General features: G+C 44.4%; 2 protein-coding genes across 9 annotated transcripts in view; one reads left to right on the plus strand and one right to left on the minus strand.

Annotated features, from left to right (window-relative positions):
• Positions 1-7,655, plus strand: part of stx1a (syntaxin 1A (brain)) — an 81,001-nt gene extending 73,346 nt beyond the window's left edge. Inside the window, exon 10 of one of the 3 annotated variants that reach the window (XR_009782496.1) lies at positions 1-25. Coding sequence is in view for 2 of the 3 variants with exons in the window: in XM_061719458.1 (XP_061575442.1) it covers positions 1-78 (78 nt within the window). In the remaining variant the exon portion in view is untranslated. The other 2 variants (XM_061719458.1, XM_061719457.1) reach the window with 2 other exon arrangements.
• LOC133441804 (caspase a-like) overlaps positions 4,474-22,426 on the minus strand; it is a 27,861-nt gene continuing 9,908 nt past the window's right edge. For 4 of the 6 annotated variants that reach the window (XM_061719456.1, XM_061719454.1, XM_061719455.1 and 1 more), the window contains 7 exons: positions 14,072-14,356; positions 13,868-13,953; positions 13,581-13,757; positions 13,248-13,482; positions 13,039-13,158; positions 12,783-12,892; positions 12,237-12,605 (listed from right to left, as the gene is read on the minus strand). In XM_061719456.1, coding sequence (XP_061575440.1) covers positions 12,531-12,605; positions 12,783-12,892; positions 13,039-13,158; positions 13,248-13,482; positions 13,581-13,757; positions 13,868-13,953; positions 14,072-14,303 — 1,035 coding nt within the window. In that variant the 5' untranslated portion in view covers positions 14,304-14,356 and the 3' untranslated portion in view covers positions 12,237-12,530. Of the gene's footprint in view, positions 4,881-5,056; positions 5,167-5,313; positions 5,443-5,531; positions 5,758-5,855; positions 6,033-6,151; positions 6,238-8,104; positions 8,390-12,236; positions 12,606-12,782; positions 12,893-13,038; positions 13,159-13,247; positions 13,483-13,580; positions 13,758-13,867; positions 13,954-14,071; positions 14,377-17,448; positions 17,475-22,426 lie in introns of those variants that run through there. The other 2 variants (XM_061719452.1, XM_061719451.1) reach the window with 2 other exon arrangements.

The raw sequence follows: 22,426 nt of genomic DNA on the forward strand, positions 1-22,426 counted from the left end.
AAGCCGATCCTGATAGGAGGTTGTGTTGCAGTCTGTCTGGCCATCCTCATTATTTCCCTCGCAGTGGGACTCAGTTAGGACCCGGAGAAACCCGGAGAAACCCTCACAAAGCAGACAGGGAGGGTTTGACCATTTCAGTTTAAACTGCCAATCAAACTAACTGCTCCTATACTTCGATGGGACTCTGTAATGAGCCGTGAGGACTTTAATTTAGTACTTATAAATAAATAAATACTGCTTGATTGTCAGACCTGTTGAAATAGGGGTTAGTACCTCAGAGGCTGCAAAACTGCCGCTAAAGCTTCAGCACTGCCCCGATGGGAAGCAGGTCTTTCACTTTCTTTCAAATGCTTTGATTTAAAAATTCTAAACAACAAAAAACTAAGTTATGGTTCTTGCCCTGGGATCTTTGTACTGTAACTGTCTGTAACTTACTGTTTTCACATTAATAGAAGGACACTGGCTGAAAAAAATGTAGAATATAAAGCCTTGAAATGTATTACAAGAACAGAATAGAGCAGCAGGAGAACAGCACGCAGGAGCCAACACTCACCCCACGATTAAAAACATGTTTATTACACTGTAGTGTACTTTATACGTATAAAAAGAAGTTTAACTAAAAGGACTGGTTGAAGCATCTATGTCTGGTTGCTTCCATCTTTTAAGGCCGCACAAGTCGACATCTGAATGTCACACAAACTTCTGTCATACTACCCAGTTACATTGAATTGGAAACGTATATGAAATGTGAAAAAATAATTTGTGGCTGTAATGGACTTCAAACAGTCATTTTGATACAATTTTTCTAAGTAAAAAGGACCATTGTTTGTCTGGAGGGAACCAAATCACAGAATCTCATTAGTGGAATGACAGTTTTGAGTCTTTACAGAGGCTTGAAATAGTATTTTATCTTGACATTGGTTAAATGGACTTAATGGATATTAATTGCCATTTTGCAGCAACCACATAATCCATTCTCATTCAAAACTGCTTTGATTCACTTTGTTTTGGTCCTCAATTTAAGTTTACCTCCCTCTCGCGTGCATGTTTACAACTAGATGGTGCCAAATATTCGTGGAATATATTAATATTTACCAAGGCAGCAACAACTGAACACACACACACACATTGTAATTTATATGAACGCATGCAATACCAATACCAAACAAATTAACAAGCTCTGCAAATAACCAAAGCATATGCAGACAGGTGACTGTTCCAGGGATACACTGTCAGTGTGGCGTGATGTTGATCATTGTTTCACTCCTATTGGTGTCATAATTCCTGGATACTGTTTTTGCAGATTAGTGTCTTTAATACATATCCTTAATTAAAGAAACACTCAAAATAAACACTTTTTATTTTATCTTACTTTAGATGTTTAGATGTTGCAAGTTTTTGCACCACAACTGTTTGTTTGAATATGCTGTATTGACATGCTTTTTCTTCCTTTTTTTTTCTTTAGTTGCAGCATGTTTTGTTGTCTCTGCCTCTTCAATGTTAAGCTGTTGTCGTTTTTGTATGTGACAAGAAAAATGCAGGAACCAAAGATTTGTGCTTTAGAGACAGAATTTTCCAAAGAAGTTACATTCAAATCTATTTTTGTTTTGATTCTTAACCGTATTTTTTTTCTGTCATAATAATGATTTTATATACATATTATTATATATATTATAAAAGTAAAGCGTATGTCATATTTCTAACATGATTTTCTCTGCTTTCCATTTGCTGCGCTGGATGTTTGTTTGTTTTTTCCCATTTTGCTGTTGTTAACTCTCTGCAGAAGAAAATTATGATCATCATATGCTGTGTGATTCTGGGAATTGTCATTGCTTCTATAGTTGGAGGAACGCTGGCCTAAACCTCAGCTGCAGGCGCACTACCAGACACACACAATCACAAGGCTACACACAGAGAACATTGCAAAACCAGAACACATTTTTAATTTCACATCTTTAAATGCAACCTACTACATGTTAAGCACAAGATGCATCACATAAGGTGTATTTTACAGACGGTGTACAGGGCCAGACGTGTTATTGCATGAGTTGCTATTTTGTAAATGTGTGGTGCTGGAAACTGTTTATCTGGGTGTTGAGTGTTGTCAAAGATATGATGTTTCTTGAACACAAAAGTTGCAAAATGATACGTAACGCTATACAGTACTAATACATTACAAGTTTCAAATATGACACTGATTTATTTGTAATGTCTGGTTTGTGTTGTACAGACAAAAGTGACAGGTCACTCATCTGAAGTGTTTTCAGAGCCACTTTCTGCTTCTCTGCATATTGATTTATTTTAGCTTTTGTCGTCCCTTCAGTTTTCACTCTGATGTCGTCTACCTCCCTTCAAAAGCCCTAAATGGTTTATTTGACTGTAAATTGGTGTTTTCTATTCGGTTACAAAGGGGAGCACACCAAAAAAAAAAAAAAAGGTAGCTGTACTCATGCTGGGTTTTTTTCTTATTGTTGTTGTTTGTTTTTCTGCTTGTTCAACCATCTGAGTGCCAAATTTGTTTTTTGAGGCATTCCTTGTAGTTGAGTAACGCAGCGCTCCCATATTTATTTTAATCTGATTCTTATCAGTGTTGAGCATGAGTTGTCATGCTTGTGTCTTAAACAGCATATTTCCATGTGTAGCTGCACATTGAACGTGCTGAATGTGAGCCATTGCGTGAAACCTGAGTGCTTGTCAGCCACTTGTGTCTTTGTTTTGTAAACTGCTACAAAGCTCTCTAACACTGCCAACACGATCCAGTCTGCTACAACACAGTCTAGCCTGGCTGCACTGATATTTTTTTGGTCTTAATTATTAGTATCATTATTATTTATTAATCAATCTCAAGCTTTAATTGATGCATATTCTTCTGTCCAGCAATTGTTTTTGTTAATTTTCATGAGTCTATGGAAGTATCAACATGAAATCAGAGTAGCTCGTCCCTGTAAGAGATTTTCATATGTTTTTGAGGACACATCCAAAGTGTACGAAGTGCAACTATGTTACCGTGTTGCCTAATCAACTTGTTGCCTTTGTGTTGTACTGTGATAAAATGGTTTAACATGTTTAACTTGCTGGGTTGGTTTTTTTCATTTGTTTGTTTTTTCAAGTAAAGTTTGTCTGGAAAAATCACTTTCGTATTTGTGCTTTGCTTTGCAGAGGTTGTGTAAAAGGAAATGCTGTCAGCTTTGAACCTGAACCATGTTTACCTAATCGTGGTGACACTGAGAACACTGATCAGCTGCATCAATAAACGTCTGATACGTAGGATTTATTTATCCAGCCAGAAAAATTCACAATGCACGATTTCCCTCTCGTGAGATGAGTCAGGTACTCTGGTTTCCACTAATACAGAACGTCTATTACTGCATGGTGGGGGAAGGTTTTGCTCCATTACTCATACTGGAGCCGTCACCGTTCAAAACAGCAGCTGAGCAAAATTTTTACTGCAAAGCTCATAACAGTCATTTACTGGCGTACCTACTCCACTGAAAGCCATATTAAATGTCTTTATCGACACTAGTCTGATTGTCGCCCTGCCTGTGTCGCCTTCTTGTTTTTTTCTCATTATATGCCCATCTAAAGGTGTGCAGAGGCAGTTTCTTCTGAAGCCATTGGTGCTGACCCCTGGAAATCAAAAAACTTACACAGAAGGATCCCACTATTATTTGTATCAAAGAGGATAATCTTTAGGATGGCTGGCCAGTCTGGGATTTAGTGACATCTGGAAGTAAAGTTTCAAATTACAACAGAATGAACCCGTTCATATGTCAGCAGTCGATGTGTTTGTGGGGTTGTGTTCACTGACTTTCCCTGTTTTGGTACATAGTGCAAACATATCTTTTCTTCAGCTTCCAGCAGCTGTTCATCACAAACAAACCAGTCATGACTGTTTTTTAAGCTTCCTTGACATTTGATTCAGTTCAGCACCTGTGGATTCATAGTTTTTATCATCTTCATCTAAACTGCTTTCTTTCTCACTTCACCTCCTCCTGTCTTCTTTGTTCGTGTCTCGGGTCCGGGTCCTCCACTTCTCTGGTTTCTGTTGTTGTAAATTATATTGATACGGGACTAAAAATGATGTTAGTGACTCATTAGCTGCTGAGGTCAGCAAGAAAAATTACCTAAGCATTTCACCAGAAAGAAAACGTAATGGTGTCAAGAATACTACAAAACAAAAGACTGCAGAAGAAAAGCAAAGTAAAATCCGCCAGACCCTGAACCTAAACCCATCTTCCAAAGGAAAGCCACCCGTCGCTTTCAGTATCACTGTTTTAATCAAGGTCTGTATCTAGATATTTAAGTAGAATATTGTGGAGAGTTGTATATACTGAGGAGGAAAGGAAAATGTAATCAGTTTAAGGACATGTCTAATTTGTTACAACATGGAAAAAGCTAAAAGGATAAAATATAACACCCAGATGAAAGATGATTAGATTTTTTGATTTGATTTGATTTATTTTTGTAAATTAGATGACAAAAAAATACTTCCAAACAAAGAAATGCAATGCTTTTAGTTTTCAAATAATGGCTTAAAACAATGACATATAGTAAAATCCAAACTAATATGCTCATTGATTGTCAATATATCATTTAAAAAAGCAATGTAGTTCAGACCCAACACACAGACATGTTAACACATGGTTCTTTTATATGAAGTTCCTGTAATTCAAATACACAGCACTGAAGTACCATACAGTAACAAACCACACATCTTTCTAGCAATCTGTCTTTAAAATGTGATTACAAAGCTGGCCTTGACAGCAAGTCCTGTCTTAGAGGCCTGGAAAGAAGTAGAAGTGCTTTAGTAGGGTGCTCCTATCAATGGTCGCCATCTGCCTGTCGTCCCCGATTTGGAAATCTTCAAAACGTTGCATGACCTGTGTAGTTGAAACAATTTACATCATTAGGAATGGCTTACACTGAAAATAAAATAGGTAACATCCTTACTGATGATTAACTGTGGTGTTTGATATTACTTATCATCTGAAGACGTTATACAGCATGCACCGATTTTTACACCCATATAATAGTTTGTGATAAAAAAACAACAAACTTTTCTGAAAAGCTCCTGAATGTGATCTTGATTTGCAGAGCTGTCGCATTGATCAACGAAGAACTGGATGAGGAGAGACCCTTGATATTTATTTCTGTAAGACACTGTATCTGCAGGGAAAAACATGTAGATACAGATCAAAGAGTGAATTTTACAGTTGATCATTGATGTTTATCTCCACAGTCTCATAAGCTACGACATGAATAGATAATAATCTAATGATGACTATACCATAGTAAATTTGTCATTGTACTGACCAGGGGTGCAGGAGAGAAGAGAAATGAAGTCTTTTTCTTTGTGCACCGAGCGTATACTATCTTCATCCCAGCCTTGTTCACCAACTGGCTGTGACACGTCATCGCTAACGAACACGGATCCTCTCTCCCCTAAAACATACAGGCTTTTAATGTTAATAGAATAAAATTAAACCAAGATAAGTTGTAGTTTGGTGTATAAGTATACAGGTAATAATCACCTCCTCTGCAGGCCTGGATGATGATGATCTTAGGTTTGTTCAGAAGTGCTGGACAGTTCTTTGAGCCCAAGTGTGTGTAAATGTTGTTGATGGGAAACCCGTTATCAGAATGATTGACACCAAGAACCACTCCCAGCTTCCCATGGGACATGACGACCACAACCACACTGTCTGTCTCGCTTAGTTTGGGATGTTTAGCAAACTTAATAAAGGCCTTGTTCATCCCCTTTGAGAACAGAGAAATATGAAGTCATCAGTGGCGTTATCACTAAAACAACCTGAATGGAACATGAGCGTGTAAATGGTTTCCATAAAACCCAGTACCTCTCCGGTGAGGTCCGTGTATGTCACCACCTCATATCCCAGACTTGAAAGCTGTCTCTCCATGTTCTTGTGGTCTACCTCGGCTCCTTTTCTGTTCATTCTTGCATTAGAAAACCTAATATTGGTGATCAGCAAGGCTACACGATTCCTGTGGGATGTTTCGGTCACAGGGTAAACCTGAAAATCCAAATAAGACATATTTATTCTTGTTAAAAATAAACTATAAGGGTGGAATGAACTTTATTACCAATAGCTGAATCTATTAAACATGAGATATAGTCTGATGCTTCACTGACATCTGGATCATTCTGTTTGCTGCGCCAGAACTCTTCAATGGAGAAGGATTTTGTTGGAAAACCCCGAATCCTCGAGAAAAATCCATCTGGAAACAACAACCAACATCATTAGGCTTCAAGAGACGTTTTTAAAATCCTCCCATTTTTGCACCTGTGATCATAACAGTGTTGGGGTCGCCCATATGCCCATGTGAACTCTGAACTTATAAATGTATATGAACATTTTGTGAATGTGTACATTCAACTTTGAAACTGCTCAGCTGAAAATCGGCTGTAATGTGCCTCCAAAAATGGCCGCCTTGCCATTAACTACAACCCCCAGCATGCCTTGCGTGGGGGGGGTGGCGCCTACAAGCGGCGCGCATCCAATCGCAACGAGGCACCGATGACGTCACCGCAGCGCGCGTAGGATCAAAACGCTGCGCTGCTCCTTCATCTTTCTCTTTTTTCCTTCATCAACCGGTGGGCCAGCACGTACTTTTGACTCCGGGCCAAGGTCCCATCTTCCTTTCTCCCCCCGGCTGGGGGGAGGTGTAAGGCCCCCCCATCGGATCGGGCCGCTCCGTTGGACCTGCAGCCCGTTGAAGCCGCGGAGCCGCTCCCATTAACTCGGTCTCAACTTTTCATCCGGAGCTCCGACTCCTGCTTCACGTGTCCCCGGTCCCTGGGAGCTGGAAAGGGGGGGGAGCCGCTTCGAAGCTCGGCCCCGGCCCAGGGTGAGACCCGTTCCTCTGTTCTAACCTCTCTCTCTGCTCTTAAACTTCACCTGAAAGGACCTGTGGACAGCCTGCCCCGCGCAGAACCGAGACGCATCCCGCCGCCCCGTCCGGGGCCACGCGCTCATCAGGCCGACGGGCACCCGCACTCTGAAGAAGTGGACCGGCCCCGCGCGCACCCGAGACGACGTGATAGCCTCCGGACCGGGGGGGGAGCGCCGGCTGCTGCCACGCTGCACCCCCGTCCTCTCGTGATTCCAGAGTCAGGAGGAGGAGCGGGAGAGGCGGGAGGACTCTCTTGGATCGGACTCTGACCAAAGACCCGGCAGGAACCCCTGGTCGGCACCCGGAGACCCGAGGAGGCGTGAGGTTTTGAGACCTGGGTGTATGAGTTTAACTGGGAGTGTTACAGAGCTAAATCTGTGTTCAGAGCTGAGATTACCTCAGCATCATTATCATGACTGTTGTCATTAATGTGTAGTCACCACTGTCTGCTAGTCATTCATGTTTTAAAGCGCCGTTTCGCCCGTTGATCACGGTTTAAACACCGGGATCACCATCCGTTCTAATTGCACGTGGCGTGGTTACTGTTCCGCCATCTTTAAAATACCACAGGAGCCCGGCTTCTTTAAACACCGCAGCCATGTTTTAAACCGTACATGTTCGTGATATCATTTTTATTATTGCTTTGATTTCTTTTTCCATTCCATGCATTTAACTGTCATTTAATTTTTATTGATTGTTGTTTTTCTAGTTAGTTAATGGTTTTATAATACTTAAGTTCTGCCATCGGATTTATTGGGTATTTGTTTATCATCTTTGATACCCGTATGTAAATAAATTCTGATTGAATTTTAATGAGTGGTTGTTATTTCATGCAAGATTTGGTCACAAATTGATTTGTTTAAGCAGAACCTAGTGTTCGGATATCACGCCTTCAACTGTTATCCTTTAAGTGATAGTATGATTTGCTGTTATGCAGGATAATTCAAATCATATGAGACTGATTTTCTGCTGTTTAGTTATCATTTTCCCCCGGAGTAAGGCCCCGGGGGTGGTGCCCCTACGAGAATTATTATCATTTTGATAATACAATTTGATAAATAGTCAACTTTATTAATTATTAATAATTATTAATAATATTCATTAATAGCCTTCGATAACTGATCAGCTTAGCTACCTGAGTTGCACAACAACAGCGTTATACCTTATTTCAATATTATTTTCAGCCTCTTACCTGTCTGAGCAGGCTCAACATCGGACAGACCCAGCTCAGAATAAAGAGTAGGGTCCTTCATTTGAATGTGAGCAATCATCTTCCGGCTGGATTCATCACCTTTCCGCCTCACCGCATCAATGAGAGCGCGAGCCTTGTTGTTTTTTGTGTTATTTTCCTCGATTATTGAGTCTTTCTCCCCATCATTCAAGACACTATCTTCAAGAAGACTGTCCAGCAGCTGATTAATCATTTCTTTGGACACCTTTTCCACAAACAACAGCCTCACACTCTGAAGTTTCCCATCTAGAATCAGGAAAGAATAGATACGTATTATACAAACATTTGCTACTCTTAATTATATTGAAATGTCAAGGTTAGACAACTAACAGATACAATTCGAGTGGCAATACTTAGAGGAGGAGGGATGTATACAGTATGTGACAAGATTGTTGGTGCAGGACCTGTTCCTAAGTGTTTCTGCTACTTCCTTTTCCCCCAGACATTACCTTATCAACAATAATGTATTTGTCCCGGTTGCTGTCGGCCCACTTAATAAGTCAAAGTGAAGGGTCTTTTTTTTCATTTTGTCCTTTCGATTATTGTTGTGATCATTGCTTTCTTTGTTTTGTTTGTTGTTGTGGTTTTTCTTTTTTTGGGGGGGGTAGCTGTAAAACTAATCAGCCACTGGGCATAACAGAGATATTCTTGATCTTGATCCTGATCTTAATCTTGAGTAGTGAATACATTGCTAGAAAGATGCTGGGGATGGAGCTGCTAGGCAGGAAAAATGGTTACAAAAAAAGAGTGTGAGAGAAAAGGTGGACGATCCACTGTTGCGAAATACTTCCTGATACAATCCATAATGGCCACAGAATTCAATTTTAAAAATCTTTGTGAATAAATACTTAATTTCCTCCTTCTAGCATTCAAAACTGCTTTGATTCACTTTGTTTTGGTCCTCAATTTAAGTTTACCTCCCTCTCGCGTGCATGTTTACAACTAGATGGTGCCAAATATTCGTGGAATATATTAATATTTACCAAGGCAGCAACAACTGAACACACACACACACATTGTAATTTATATGAACGCATGCAATACCAATACCAAACAAATTAACAAGCTCTGCAAATAACCAAAGCATATGCAGACAGGTGACTGTTCCAGGGATACACTGTCAGTGTGGCGTGATGTTGATCATTGTTTCACTCCTATTGGTGTCATAATTCCTGGATACTGTTTTTGCAGATTAGTGTCTTTAATACATATCCTTAATTAAAGAAACACTCAAAATAAACACTTTTTATTTTATCTTACTTTAGATGTTTAGATGTTGCAAGTTTTTGCACCACAACTGTTTGTTTGAATATGCTGTATTGACATGCTTTTTCTTCCTTTTTTTTTTTTTAGTTGCAGCATGTTTTGTTGTCTCTGCCTCTTCAATGTTAAGCTGTTGTCGTTTTTGTATGTGACAAGAAAAATGCAGGAACCAAAGATTTGTGCTTTAGAGACAGAATTTTCCAAAGAAGTTACATTCAAATCTATTTTTGTTTTGATTCTTAACCGTATTTTTTTTCTGTCATAATAATGATTTTATATACATATTATTATATATATTATAAAAGTAAAGCGTATGTCATATTTCTAACATGATTTTCTCTGCTTTCCATTTGCTGCGCTGGATGTTTGTTTGTTTTTTCCCATTTTGCTGTTGTTAACTCTCTGCAGAAGAAAATTATGATCATCATATGCTGTGTGATTCTGGGAATTGTCATTGCTTCTATAGTTGGAGGAACGCTGGCCTAAACCTCAGCTGCAGGCGCACTACCAGACACACACAATCACAAGGCTACACACAGAGAACATTGCAAAACCAGAACACATTTTTAATTTCACATCTTTAAATGCAACCTACTACATGTTAAGCACAAGATGCATCACATAAGGTGTATTTTACAGACGGTGTACAGGGCCAGACGTGTTATTGCATGAGTTGCTATTTTGTAAATGTGTGGTGCTGGAAACTGTTTATCTGGGTGTTGAGTGTTGTCAAAGATATGATGTTTCTTGAACACAAAAGTTGCAAAATGATACGTAACGCTATACAGTACTAATACATTCCAAGTTTCAAATATGACACTGATTTATTTGTAATGTCTGGTTTGTGTTGTACAGACAAAAGTGACAGGTCACTCATCTGAAGTGTTTTCAGAGCCACTTTCTGCTTCTCTGCATATTGATTTATTTTAGCTTTTGTCGTCCCTTCAGTTTTCACTCTGATGTCGTCTACCTCCCTTCAAAAGCCCTAAATGGTTTATTTGACTGTAAATTGGTGTTTTCTATTCAGTTACAAAGGGGAGCACACCAAAAAACAAAAAAAAGTATCTGTACTCATGCTGGGTTTTTTTCTTGTTGTTGTTGTTGTTTGTTTTTTTTCTGCTTGTTCAACCATCTGAGTGCCAAATTTGTTTTGAGGCATTCCTTGTAGATGAGTACGCAGCGCTCCCATATTTATTTTAATCTGATTCTTATCAGTGTTGAGTATGAGTGAGCGTGTGCATGCTTGTGTCTTAAACAGCATATTTTCATGTGTAGCTGCACATTGAACGTGCTGAATGTGAGCCATTGCGTGAAACCTGAGTGCTTGTCAGCCACTTGTGTCTTTGTTTTGTAAACTGCTACAAAGCTCTCTAACACTGCCAACATGATCCAGTCTGCTACAACACAGTCTAGCCTGGCTGCACTGATATTTTTTGGTCTTAATTATTAGTATCATTATTATTTATTAATCAATCTCAAGCTTTAAGTGATGCATATTCTTCTGTCCAGCAATTTTCTTTGTTAATTTTTCATGAGTCTATGGAAGTATCAACATGAAATCAGAGTAGCTCTTCCCTGTAAGAGATTTTCATATCTGTTTTTGAGGACACATCCAAATTGTACAAACTGCAACTATGTTACCGTGTTGCCTAATCAACTTGTTGCCTTTGTGTTGTACTGTGATAAAATGGTTTAACATGTTTAACTTGCTGGGTTGGTTGTTTTCATTTGTTTGTTTTTTCAAGTAAAGTTTCTCTGGAAAAATCACTTTCGTATTTGTGCTTTGTTTGCAGAGGTTGTGTAAAAGGAAATGCTGTCAGCTTTGAACCTGAACCGTGTTTACCTAATCGTGGTGTCTGATTGTCGCCCTGCCTGAGTCGCCTTCTTGTTTTTTTTCTCATTATATGCCCATCTAAAGGTGTGCAGAGGCAGTTTCTTCTGAAGCCATTGGTGCTGACCCCTGGAAATTAAAAAACTTACACAGAAGGATCCCACTATTATTTGTATCAAAGAGGATAATCTTTAGGATGGCTGGCCAGTCTGGGATTTAGTGACATCTGGAAGTAAAGTTTCAAATTACAACAGAATGAACCCGTTCATATGTCAGCAGTCGATGTGTTTGTGGGGTTGTGTTCACTGACTTTCCCTGTTTTGGTACATAGTGCAAACGTATCTTTTCTTCAGCTTCCAGCAGCTGTTCATCACAAACAAACCAGTCATGACTGTTTTTGAAGCTTCCCTAACATTTGATTCAGTTCAGCAGCTTTGGATTCATAGTTTTTATCATCTTCATCTAAACTGGTTTCTTTCTCACTTCACCTCTTGCTGTCTTCTTTGTTCGTCTCTCCTGCGTTGTTGGGTCCTCCACTTCTCGGATTGGACTGATTTCTGTTGTTGTCAATTATATTGATAGGGGACTAAAAATGATGTTAGTGACTCATCAACTGCTGAGGTCAGCAAGAAAAATTACCTAAGCATTTCACCAGAAAGAAAACGTAATGGTGTCAAGAATACTACAAAACAAAAGACTGCAGAAGAAAAGCAAAGAAAAATCCGCCAGACCCTGAACCTAAACCCATCTTCCAAAGGAAAGCCATCCGTCGCTTTCAGTATCACTGTTTTAATCAAGGTCTGTATCTAGATATTTAAGTAGAATATTGTGGAGAGTTGTATATACTGAGGAGGAAAGGAAAATGTAATCAGTTTAAGGACATGTCTAATTTGTTACAACATGGAAAAACCTAAAAGGATAAAATATAACACCCAGATGAAAGATGATTTGATTTTTTGATTTGATTTGATTTATTTTATTTTTGTAAATTAGATGACAAAAAAATACTTCCAAACAAAGAGATTTGCTTTTAGTTTTCAAATAATGGCTTAAAACAATGACAAATAGTAAAATCCAAACTAATATGCTCATTGATTGTCAATATATCATTTAAAAAAAGCAATGTAGTTCAGACCCAACACACAGACATGTTAACACATGGTTCTTTTATATGAAGTTCATGTAATTCAAATACACAGCACTGAAGTACCATACAGTAACAAACCACACATCTTTCTATCAATCTGTCTTTAAAATGTGATTACAAAGCTGGTGTTGACAGCAAGTCCTGTCTTAGAGGCCTGGAAAGAAGTAGAAGTGCTTTGGTAGGATGCTACTCTCCGTGAGATGTTGAAAACGTTGCCTGACCTGTGTAGTTAAAACAGTTTACATCATAAGGAATGGCTTACACTGAAAATAAAATAGGTAACATCCTTACTGATGATTAACTGTGGTGTTTGATATTACTTATCATCTGAAGACGTTATACAGCATGCACCTGTTTTTACACCCACATGATAGTTTGTGATAAAAAAAACAACATACTTTTCTGAAAAGCTCCTGAACGTGATCTTGTTTTGCAGAGCTGTTGCATTGATCATCGAAGTACTGGATGAGGAGAGACCCTTGATATGGATGTCTGTAAGACACTGTATCTGCAGGAAAAACATTTAGATACAGATCAAAGAGTGGATTTTACAGTTGATTCTTGATGTTTATCTCCACAGTCTCATAAGCTAGGACATGATTAGATAATAATCTAATGATGACTATACCATAATACATTTGTCATTGCACTGACCAGGGGTGAAGGAGAGAAGACAAATGAAGTCTTTTTCTTTGGGTATAGTATCCTCATCCCAGCCTTGTTCACCAACTGGCTGTGACACGTCATCGCTAACGAGCCCGGATCCTCCCTCCCCTAAAACATACAGGCTTTTAATGTTAATAGAATAAAATTAAACCAAGATAAGTTGTAGTTTGGTGTATAAGTATACAGGTAATAATCACCTCCTCTGCAGGCCTGGATGATGATGATCTTAGGTTTGTCCAGAAGTGCTGAACAGTTCTCTGAGCCCAAGTGTGTGTAAATGTTGTTGATGGGAAACTCGTCACAATCCATATCAGAATGATTGACACCGAGAACCACTCCCAGTTTCCCATGGGACATGACGACCACAACCACACTGTCTGTCTCGCTTAGTTTGGGATGTTTAGCAAACCTAATAAAGGCCTTGTTCATCCCCTTTGAGAACAGAGAAATATGAAGTCATCAGTGGCGTTATCACTAAAACAACCTGAATGGAACATGAGTGTGTAAATGGTTTCCATAAAACCCAGTACCTCTCCGGTGAGGTTCCTGTATGTCACCACCTCATATCCCAGATTTGAAAGCTGTCTCTCCATGTTCCTGTGGTCTACCTCAGCTCCATTTCTGTTCCATCTTGCATCAGAAAACTTAATATTACTGATCAGCAAGGCTACACGATTCCTGTGGGATGTTTTGGTCACAGGGTAAACCTGAAAATCAAAATAAGACATATTTATTCTTGTTAAATATAAAATATAAGGATGAGATGAACTGTATTACCTGCAGCTAAATCTATTAAACATGAGATATAGTCACTGACATTTGGATCATTCTGTTTGCTGCGCCAGAACTTCTCAATGGAGAAGGATTTTGTTGGAGAAACCTGAATCCTCGAGAAAAATCCATCTGGAAACAACAACCAACATCATTAGGCTTCAAGAGACGGTTTTAAAATCCACCCATTTTTGCACAGGTGATCATAACAGCGTTATACCTTATTTCAATATTATTTTCAGCCTCTTACCTGTCTGAGCAGGCTCAACATCGGACAGACCCAGCTCAGAGTAAAGAGTAGGGTCCTTCTTTTGAATGTGAGCAATCATCTTCCGGCTGGATTCATCACCTTTCCGCCTCACCGCATCAATGAGAGCGCGAGCCTTGTTGTTTTTTGTGTTATTTTCCTCGATTATTGAGTCTTTCTCCCCATCATTCAAGACACCATCTTCAAGAAGACTGTCCAGCAGCTGATGAATCATTTCTTTGGACACCTTTTCCACAAACAACAGCCTCACACTCTGAAGTTTCCCATCTAGAATCAGGAAAGAATAGCTATGTATTATACAAATATTTGCTACTCTTAATTATATTGAAATGTCAAGGTTAGACAACTAACAGATAACATTAGAGTGGCAATACTGAGAGGAGGAGGGATGTTTATGTGACAAGATTGTTGGTGCAGGACCTGTTCCTAAGTGTTTCTGCTACTTCCTTTTCCCCAGACATTACCTTATCAACAATAATGTATTTGTCCCTGTTGCTGTCGGCCCACTTAAAGGGGACATATTATGGCATTTAATGTATATTTTAAACAGGCCTTGAATGTCTTAAAGGTATTGTGACATCATTTTTAACATGCTTTTAACACTATTAAAAGTCTTGGCCAACATCCCTCAAATGTGTCTAAAAGGGTGTAACAAGAAAAACTTCACTCCAGTACTCCATTCCTGGCTTTTTATGACGGTGTTTTTTTGCGCCGTGAAAAACGCGTCCTTTTCCCCCTTTCCTGTCAATCATTGCCCCGCTCCTCCTCCCAACCTCCTCCAACCAACTGCTACAAACTTCTGCCGTCTCCACACACACGCGCGCACACCGAACCACAAACACCCACACACACAGCCCAGACAGGGCGACTACAGCCCGGGGATGAAGTCTGTGACCAGAGGACTCGACTGGAAGTGGAGTCCTCTGGTCACGGACTTCTAACAGCGGCGTCGGAGAGTTAAGCCGGGAGCGACAGGCGAAGCATGCACGGAAAAGCAGCAGGGCGAAGTAGTCCACCGCAAACAGTCCAGTCAGTGGCTGCGGGTCTTCTTAGCAGTTGTCCTCCGGTGATGAGAACAGAGGGGGCTCTAAACAGCTCCGTGTTAAGCCTGATTTATGGTTCCGCGTTAAATCGACGCATAGCCTACGCCGTAGGGTTCAGCGTACGGTGCGCGTCGCCGCGTAACCCTACGCCGTAGGCTCTGCGTCGGTGTGCGCCGGGCGCCCGGCGTGGAGTTGCGGGGCGCATCGCCCGTTACCGGTGATCAAACCGACAGATTTCGCTGAAAATCTCGGAGGGTGAAGCTGGTCCAGCCTGGGACGTACCCCAGAAATCCCTGCTCCCAAAGCGGCTGGGAACCCGGACAATTTAGTCGGACGGATCCCGCTTTGGGAACCAGGAAGTAGGCTGGAGCAGCGCGCATCACCGCGACTTCAACCGGGGAATCTGACCGGTTCTGACCGGCCGGGACCGCAGGAACCCGCCTGGACTGGTAGCAGGGACTCCTGGGGACCGACCAGCGGAATTTCAGCCGGATCTACCCGGCGGATTCTGCGCGCTGGCGCTGCAACCCCACGCCGGGCGCCTGGCGCACAGATCGGCTCCGCGGCGCATCGCCCGTTACCGGTGATCAAACCGACAGATTTGGCTGAAAATCTCGGAGGGTGAAGCTGATCCGACCTGGGACGGACCCCCGAGGACCCAGCTCCCAAACCACCCGGGAACCTGGATGATTTAACCCGGATCCGCTCCGCCGCGGCGCCGCGTCCGACTGGCTCAAGGAAGGACCGCTCCAGCCGGCGTAGAGAGCTGGTTGTGGCCGTGGTTTCAGCAGCGGAGGCTGAACCTCTGCGCCTAGGGTGACGTCACCCTAGGCGCAGATTTTAATCGGCTCAAAAAAAATCTCGTGACACTGGGGGACTCTGTAAGGCGGGGGTCAGAGACCTTGCAGAAATTCATGGTATTTTGTCTCCCCTGTGCTGGCAGGGTGAGGGGAGACCACTTTATATATGTTAAAACAAGAAAAAACGTGTTTTTCATAATAGGTTCCCTTTAATAAGTCAAAGTGAAGGGTCTTTTTTTTTCATTTTGTCCTTTCGATTATTGTTGTGATCATTGCTTTCTTTGTTTTGTTTGTTGTTGTTTTTCTTTTTTGGGGGGGGTAGCTGTAAAACTAATCAGCCCCATGGCATATCAGAGATATTCTTGATCTTGATCCTGATCTTAATCTTGATTAGTGAATACATTGGTAGAAAGATGCTGGGGATGGAGCTGCTAGGCAGGAAAGATGGTTAGAAAAAAAGAGTGTGAGAAAAAAATGTGGACGATCCACTGTTGCGAAATACTTTATGATACAGTCCATAATGGCCACATAATTCAAATTTAAAACAAGATAAAAAATCGTTGTGAATTAATACTTAATTTCCTCCTGGATACTAAACATCTTCTAGCACTAAGAGGCTGTTTATGTGTTAGAAAGTTAGATAAACGTGTAATTCATTACAGATTAGCTACAGAAATATGCCCTTGAATCAGCCAATAGTTTCCTGAGGATTTCGTGTGTAAACTTATCAGGGTTCGAGTTTCTTGTTTGTCAACTATATTTCCAGTGAACTAAAGGCGGAGTTGTTTGACCAACCCCTTCTTGTTAGGACCAGAGGAAAATCCCTATTTATTCTGTTTAAAGCAGTTGCTCAAAACGGTATGAATTGCCAAACATTAGGCTAATAACATAATATAAGCCTATAATTTTGCATCGATAAAAAAAAAAAGTTTAAAATGTCAGAACGGCGCAGTTGGGACTTCACAGGTGCTTATCTAGTCTTGAGAGTCGTAAGTACACTGATCACATACTTACTTGTAACAAATTATGATCATAAAATTCAATTAGAAAATATAGAAAAGCGAGTATTATTTGCATCGTTTTCGAAACAAATTAAAGTAATTAGTAAGTAAAAGTAAGTAAAATACGCTGCATGAGCAATATAAAGATTTCTCGACTTTAATTTGTCAATGCGTTCATTTTACATCTAAAAAAATCTGAGCATGTCTGTAGGTTAGACTGAGGGTTCAGGGGGTGATAGACGTCGCCAGGGGGTGTTTGACCAAACACGAGCAAGAGTACCTGGCTGCAGGCAAGATGGCCGACAAGGGCGCCGCCATACTTCCATCCATACCGGAAGTCCATACCGGAAGTTGGTCACTTCGTTAATATATTATTTAAAAAAAATATTTTTTTTTTTTTAAAATTAACATTTGCAAACAGTACAATGATAACAAAACTTCACATTATGCAATTTCACGTTGAATTATAACATATAAAGAGTATTACTCAAATAAAAAACAAAACCAATGCATACCGGAGGTCCATACCGGAAGTTCATACCGGAAGTTGGTCTTTTTTTCTTTCTTTTTTTCCCAACAGTTCTTTATTAACAGAACAAACAATCAAACAATACAAAAGCAAGTCTTATCAATGAAATATCAAACATCAGAACATCATCCAGGGGGTAGGCTGCTAAATACGGAAGTTGGTCTTCTTCGTGTATATTGTTCAAATATGACAGAGGTATTTTAAAAGCGGCCTTAAAACGAAAATTATAAAACATTATTATAAAACATTATATAACATAACGTACTTACTAATAACGATGTTTTTTTTAAACTTATTTATATACATATATAACAAAATAAAAAACATGTGTATATATATATATATATATATATATATATATATATATATATATATATATATATATATATATATATATATATATATATATATATACATATATATATATATATATATAGCCAGGTCCCTCTCAACACGTGGGAGGCAGAACTTCTCTTTACCAGTTTAATTGGTGGAGGAATGTGTGTGGTGTTTGCCTTTACACGCACACAACGAACTGGAACTAATAATAAAACTGGTAAGTCAACCGAACGAAAGTTACGCCTGTAACTACGGTTCTATGAGTCCCGGATGACCGCCAGGCGGTGCTGTAAGCACTGGATATCTTCCCTCGCGCATGCGCATGTCGAGTACAATACCAACAATGTCACGTCACCCGTGACCCCTGCATGACCCCCGGAAGGGTATATCTTCTGGCGTCAGCATGGGATCGGCTCCTAGAATCTTCTCGCGAGAGCACGAGGATTCGGAGTGACCGGCAGGCCTGGCGGTCATCCGGGACTCATAGAACCGTAGTAGTAGTAGGCGTAACTTTCGTTCTATTTCGTCCCTACTGACCGCCAGGCGGTGCTGTAAGCACTGGATGACCAATACCAACAATGTCACGTAGGATCCCGGTCACATACCTCACTGACCAGGGGCAGAAGGACCCGGGAGTAGAACCACGCCCAATGGTTGGGGAGTGGCGACATTGATCCGGTAAAACCTGGAGAACGTGTCTGGCGACGTCCATGAAGTCGCGGTGCAGATGTCCTCCAGAGGCACCCCCTGCAGGGCAGCCAAGAAGCTGCGACGCTTCTGGTCGAGTGGCACCTCACCCCCACTGGTAAGGGGCGGCCACTGGCCCTGTAGGCGTGCTCGACGGTGTCCACCACCCAGTGGGACGGCGCTGTCCAGAAACAGCACGCCCCCTGTTGGGGCCACCATGGCAGAGAACAAGCTGCTCCGACCGTCGCACAGGCGCGGTAGCATGAGCAGCAAGGGCCCGTACGGGGCACAAAGGGCTCGGCCCACTCTCTGCAGGACCTAGGGCAGGAACCCCACGTTCGGCCACAACGTAGCCCCTGAGCTGACTGACAGGGCATGTAACTCATCGACTCGCCGATGTCATGGCGAGGAGAAAAGCTATCTCCATAGAGAGCCACTTCAGGCCCACCCGGGCCAAGGGCCCAAAAGGGTGGAGAAGAGAGGGCACCTAGCACCATGGGCAGGTCCCACACTGCTCGGGGTGTATATGTACGTTTATGTTCAGGTTCTCTGGAAAGCGTCTAGAGACAACATCTGTTGTATTAGACGCTATATAAAAATCGAATGGAATTGAAAACCGGGGCCTTCGGGCTCCTCGGGGGGGGGGCAGCCTCAGAGCCCCCCTGAGAAAGAGAAACCAGCCGGTGGCACCCCACGGTGGCATTCTCAACCAGGGCATGTTGCGATGAAATGACCGCCACATACACCCTTAAAGTGGACTGAGCACGGCCACCATCCAGGAGGGACCGAAAGGAACCCCAGGATCGTGGCCACGGGGCAAAGAACAGGGTCCTCTGCCCCGTCTGCACACCAGGCAGAGAATCTCCCCCACTCGCACTCATACCAGAGGCGGGTGGGAGGCACATGGGCATTCGAGATGCCAGCCCTGACGGGTTCAGGACAGCTTGACAACAATGGGTCGGGCGCCGCAGCGGCCAGACTCAGAGCCAAAAACGACGGGGTCGGGGTGCAAAACCTGAATCCCCGGCTGGAAAAGACGGTCCCTCTGGGGGGCGTCATGTTGTGTCGCAGCAGAGCCTCCGCAGCAGTGGAAACTATGTTTCCCCGGTCGGAAGGGGGCCACCAAGAGGAGCCCGTGAGCCCTCTGGAGGACCCTCTGCAAAGGCGGCTTGCGCCGGGAGAGGAAGTCCGTCACCCGGTTCCTGTCTCCAGGCAGGAACATCGCCCGAAGGCCGGGCAGGCGAGGAGCTGTCCACGCTAGGAGGCCCCGGGACACCTGCAGCAGCTGTGCAGAGTCGGGGCCCCCTCTGGTGGCCGATCAAGGAACAGTGGACACACTGTCCGACCGACCCGGCACGTGCCTCCCCCACAGGAGTTGCAAAAAATGTTAGTGTGAAGTGCAGAGCCCAGAGCTCCAGCACGTTGATGTGGCGCGTGCGGACCCGGGAGGACTACTGATGACAGCCTCCCGGCAGGGAGGGGAAGCGCCTGAGGGCACACCCCTCAGCCGGAATGTCCCGCCTTTCCAGGGTGCAAGGGTATAGACACACACCCGCGAAACCCTGACCAGCCTGCGCCCGTGCCTCTTGGCATCCAGGCGAGGCTGTCCAGCCACATTGCAGGGGGCGTAGCGACAGCAGGCCCAAAGGTATAAGAGGGGCAAGGGTTGCCATCACGCACCTGGTGAAAAAAATCCTCGGTGACAGGGAGAGCCCGCACAGGAGCACCCTGAACCGACAACGGTGGCCCCGGTAGGCGAGCCCCCGGAACCACCGGTGACGTGCCGCGACCGGCACGTGAAACAAGCGCCCTGTAGGTCCACAGTTGCAAACCACTTCCTCCTGACCAACGCAGAGCATCTGCTGTGGTCAAGCCTCCGGAAGGGCAGGACCTTCATGTATTCGTCGAGGTCCCTCAAGTCCAAGATGGGACGACGTCCGTCGTCTCTCTTGCTGACGAGAAAGTAGCTCAAGTAGAACCCCCAGGCCGCGGCGGGGGGTCCACCGGCATGATGGTGCTCTTGGCCAGTAGGGCGGGCAACACCTGAGCCCGAGCCGGAATGTTTGCCGGGTCTCTGACGATGGTCATCTCAACCCGGCCGGAGATAGGAGGCCGGTGTCGGAACTGCAATACGTACCCCTGGGCTAGGGTGGAAACCACCCGGGCCCCAATGAGCAGGCAGCCCAGTAACCGAGCTGCTGCCGGAAAAGTAGCTGACGACCGGCTCCGTGGCCTTAGCGCCGTCTCCCCCGGGCTCCGGACGTCCCGGGGGGGCGACGGTCGGGATCAACGCCCCGACGCTGGTGGGACGGTCCGCGCACAGGGGGGCGAAAGTCACCAGCAGGCTGACTCACAGACCGCTGAAAGCCGCGCCGGCCGCCGTGGGCAGGCGGCCGGGGGCGAGGCCCGGGGGCCGGTGAAGGGCCTCCCGGTGTACAGGAGGCGGCCGCACCCCTGTGAAGGTACACCAGCCGCTGCCTGGTCTCATCAGCCAGGGCGGTGCGGTTCAGAGCTTCCAGGGCAGTTGCCCCAAACAGCTCCCCCGGTTCTGCCGGTGCCTGACGAAGAACCCTACGAGCAGTCTCCGTCAGGGGTCCCTGCGCCAGTCAGACATGACGGCGCGTGTGCACCAGGGTGGACATCAGCCGCCCCAGTTCCCTCGTTTGGGAGGCAAAAAGCCTGTAGGGATATGTCACACATGTCCTGTGTGGAATCCTCCACCTGTGCATCCTGCAGGGAGGTGGAGAGAGCCAGCAGAAGATGGGAAAGGGTGTTCCCCAGCCGGCCGATGCGTGCCGCTGTTTCATAAGCCTTACAAATATGCCCATCAGTAACCCTACTCTGGGTAGAGGGGCACTCGGGATCTGGCTTCAGAGCCTCATCAGGAGCCACTATCAGTGCTGCAATGGAGGGCTTGATGGGGGGGGGGGCATGTGGTGGAGACCAGCCACAGCAGCATCCTCCATCGCCGTCAGACCACGGTCATCAGCCGGCTGTGACATCTCTCCAGCATGAGTGCAGCTCCCTCAAAAAAATCCGACGAAGACGGAATGTGAATTCCACCGGAGAAGGATTGCGCCTGTGGAAGGCGCTAGAGGCCACCTCCGCACGCGGTGCATTCGGCTGCAAGTGTGCCAGGGCAGTGCGGATAATGCTCTGCACGGAGGAACAAACCGTCCCCTCCCGAGAGCTCTGGGCAGATGAGTGCGAGGAGAACCCCGAGCGCCGTGAGGCCGGGTCCCCTGATGACACGTTGAAGTGGCTCGCCGAGGCTGCAATGGATATGGCGTCCTCCGGCAGCGGCGGTGGCGACCCCAGAGCAAACTCTGGCATGGCAGGTTCCACCTGGCCAGTACCAGGTTGCAGATTGAGGAGGGGCGCCTTCATCTGCTCCATGTCGGCAGCCAAGCGATCTACCTTCGAGGAGAGCTGGCTCGTCATCCGCCGTCGTTTGGGGGCCCCCACCATTCTCTTTGCCGATCGCTTCAGAGAAGACCCCGGCTGAGATGAGGGGAGGCTGGCCAACGGCCCCGCTGCTCAGGGCCGAGGCACGACACGCAGAGGTCCTGGTCATCCGCAGGGTCCAGGGCGGCCATGCACCCTGGGCATGAACGCTCCATCACAGCGACCGGTGGGAGAGGGAGCGGACACGCTGCCGTCGCCACGGATGTGCTGGCAGGAGAGAGGAGCGGACACGCTGCCGTTCACACGAATGTGTCGGTGGGAGCGGTCACGCTGCCGTCACCACGGATGTGCCGGTGGGAGAGGGGAGCGGACGCGCTGCAGTCACCACGTAGGTGTCGGTGGGAGAGGGGAGCGGAAACGCTGCCGTCACCACAGCGAGCATGCTGCCGTCACCACCAATATGCTGGCGGGAGAGGGGAGCGGTCACGCTACCGTCAGCACGGATGTGTCAGTGGGAGAGGGGAGCAGAAACG

Source organism: Cololabis saira, chromosome 4 (genome assembly GCF_033807715.1).
Source record: "Cololabis saira isolate AMF1-May2022 chromosome 4, fColSai1.1, whole genome shotgun sequence".
Classification (NCBI taxonomy): Eukaryota; Metazoa; Chordata; class Actinopteri; order Beloniformes; family Belonidae; genus Cololabis; species Cololabis saira.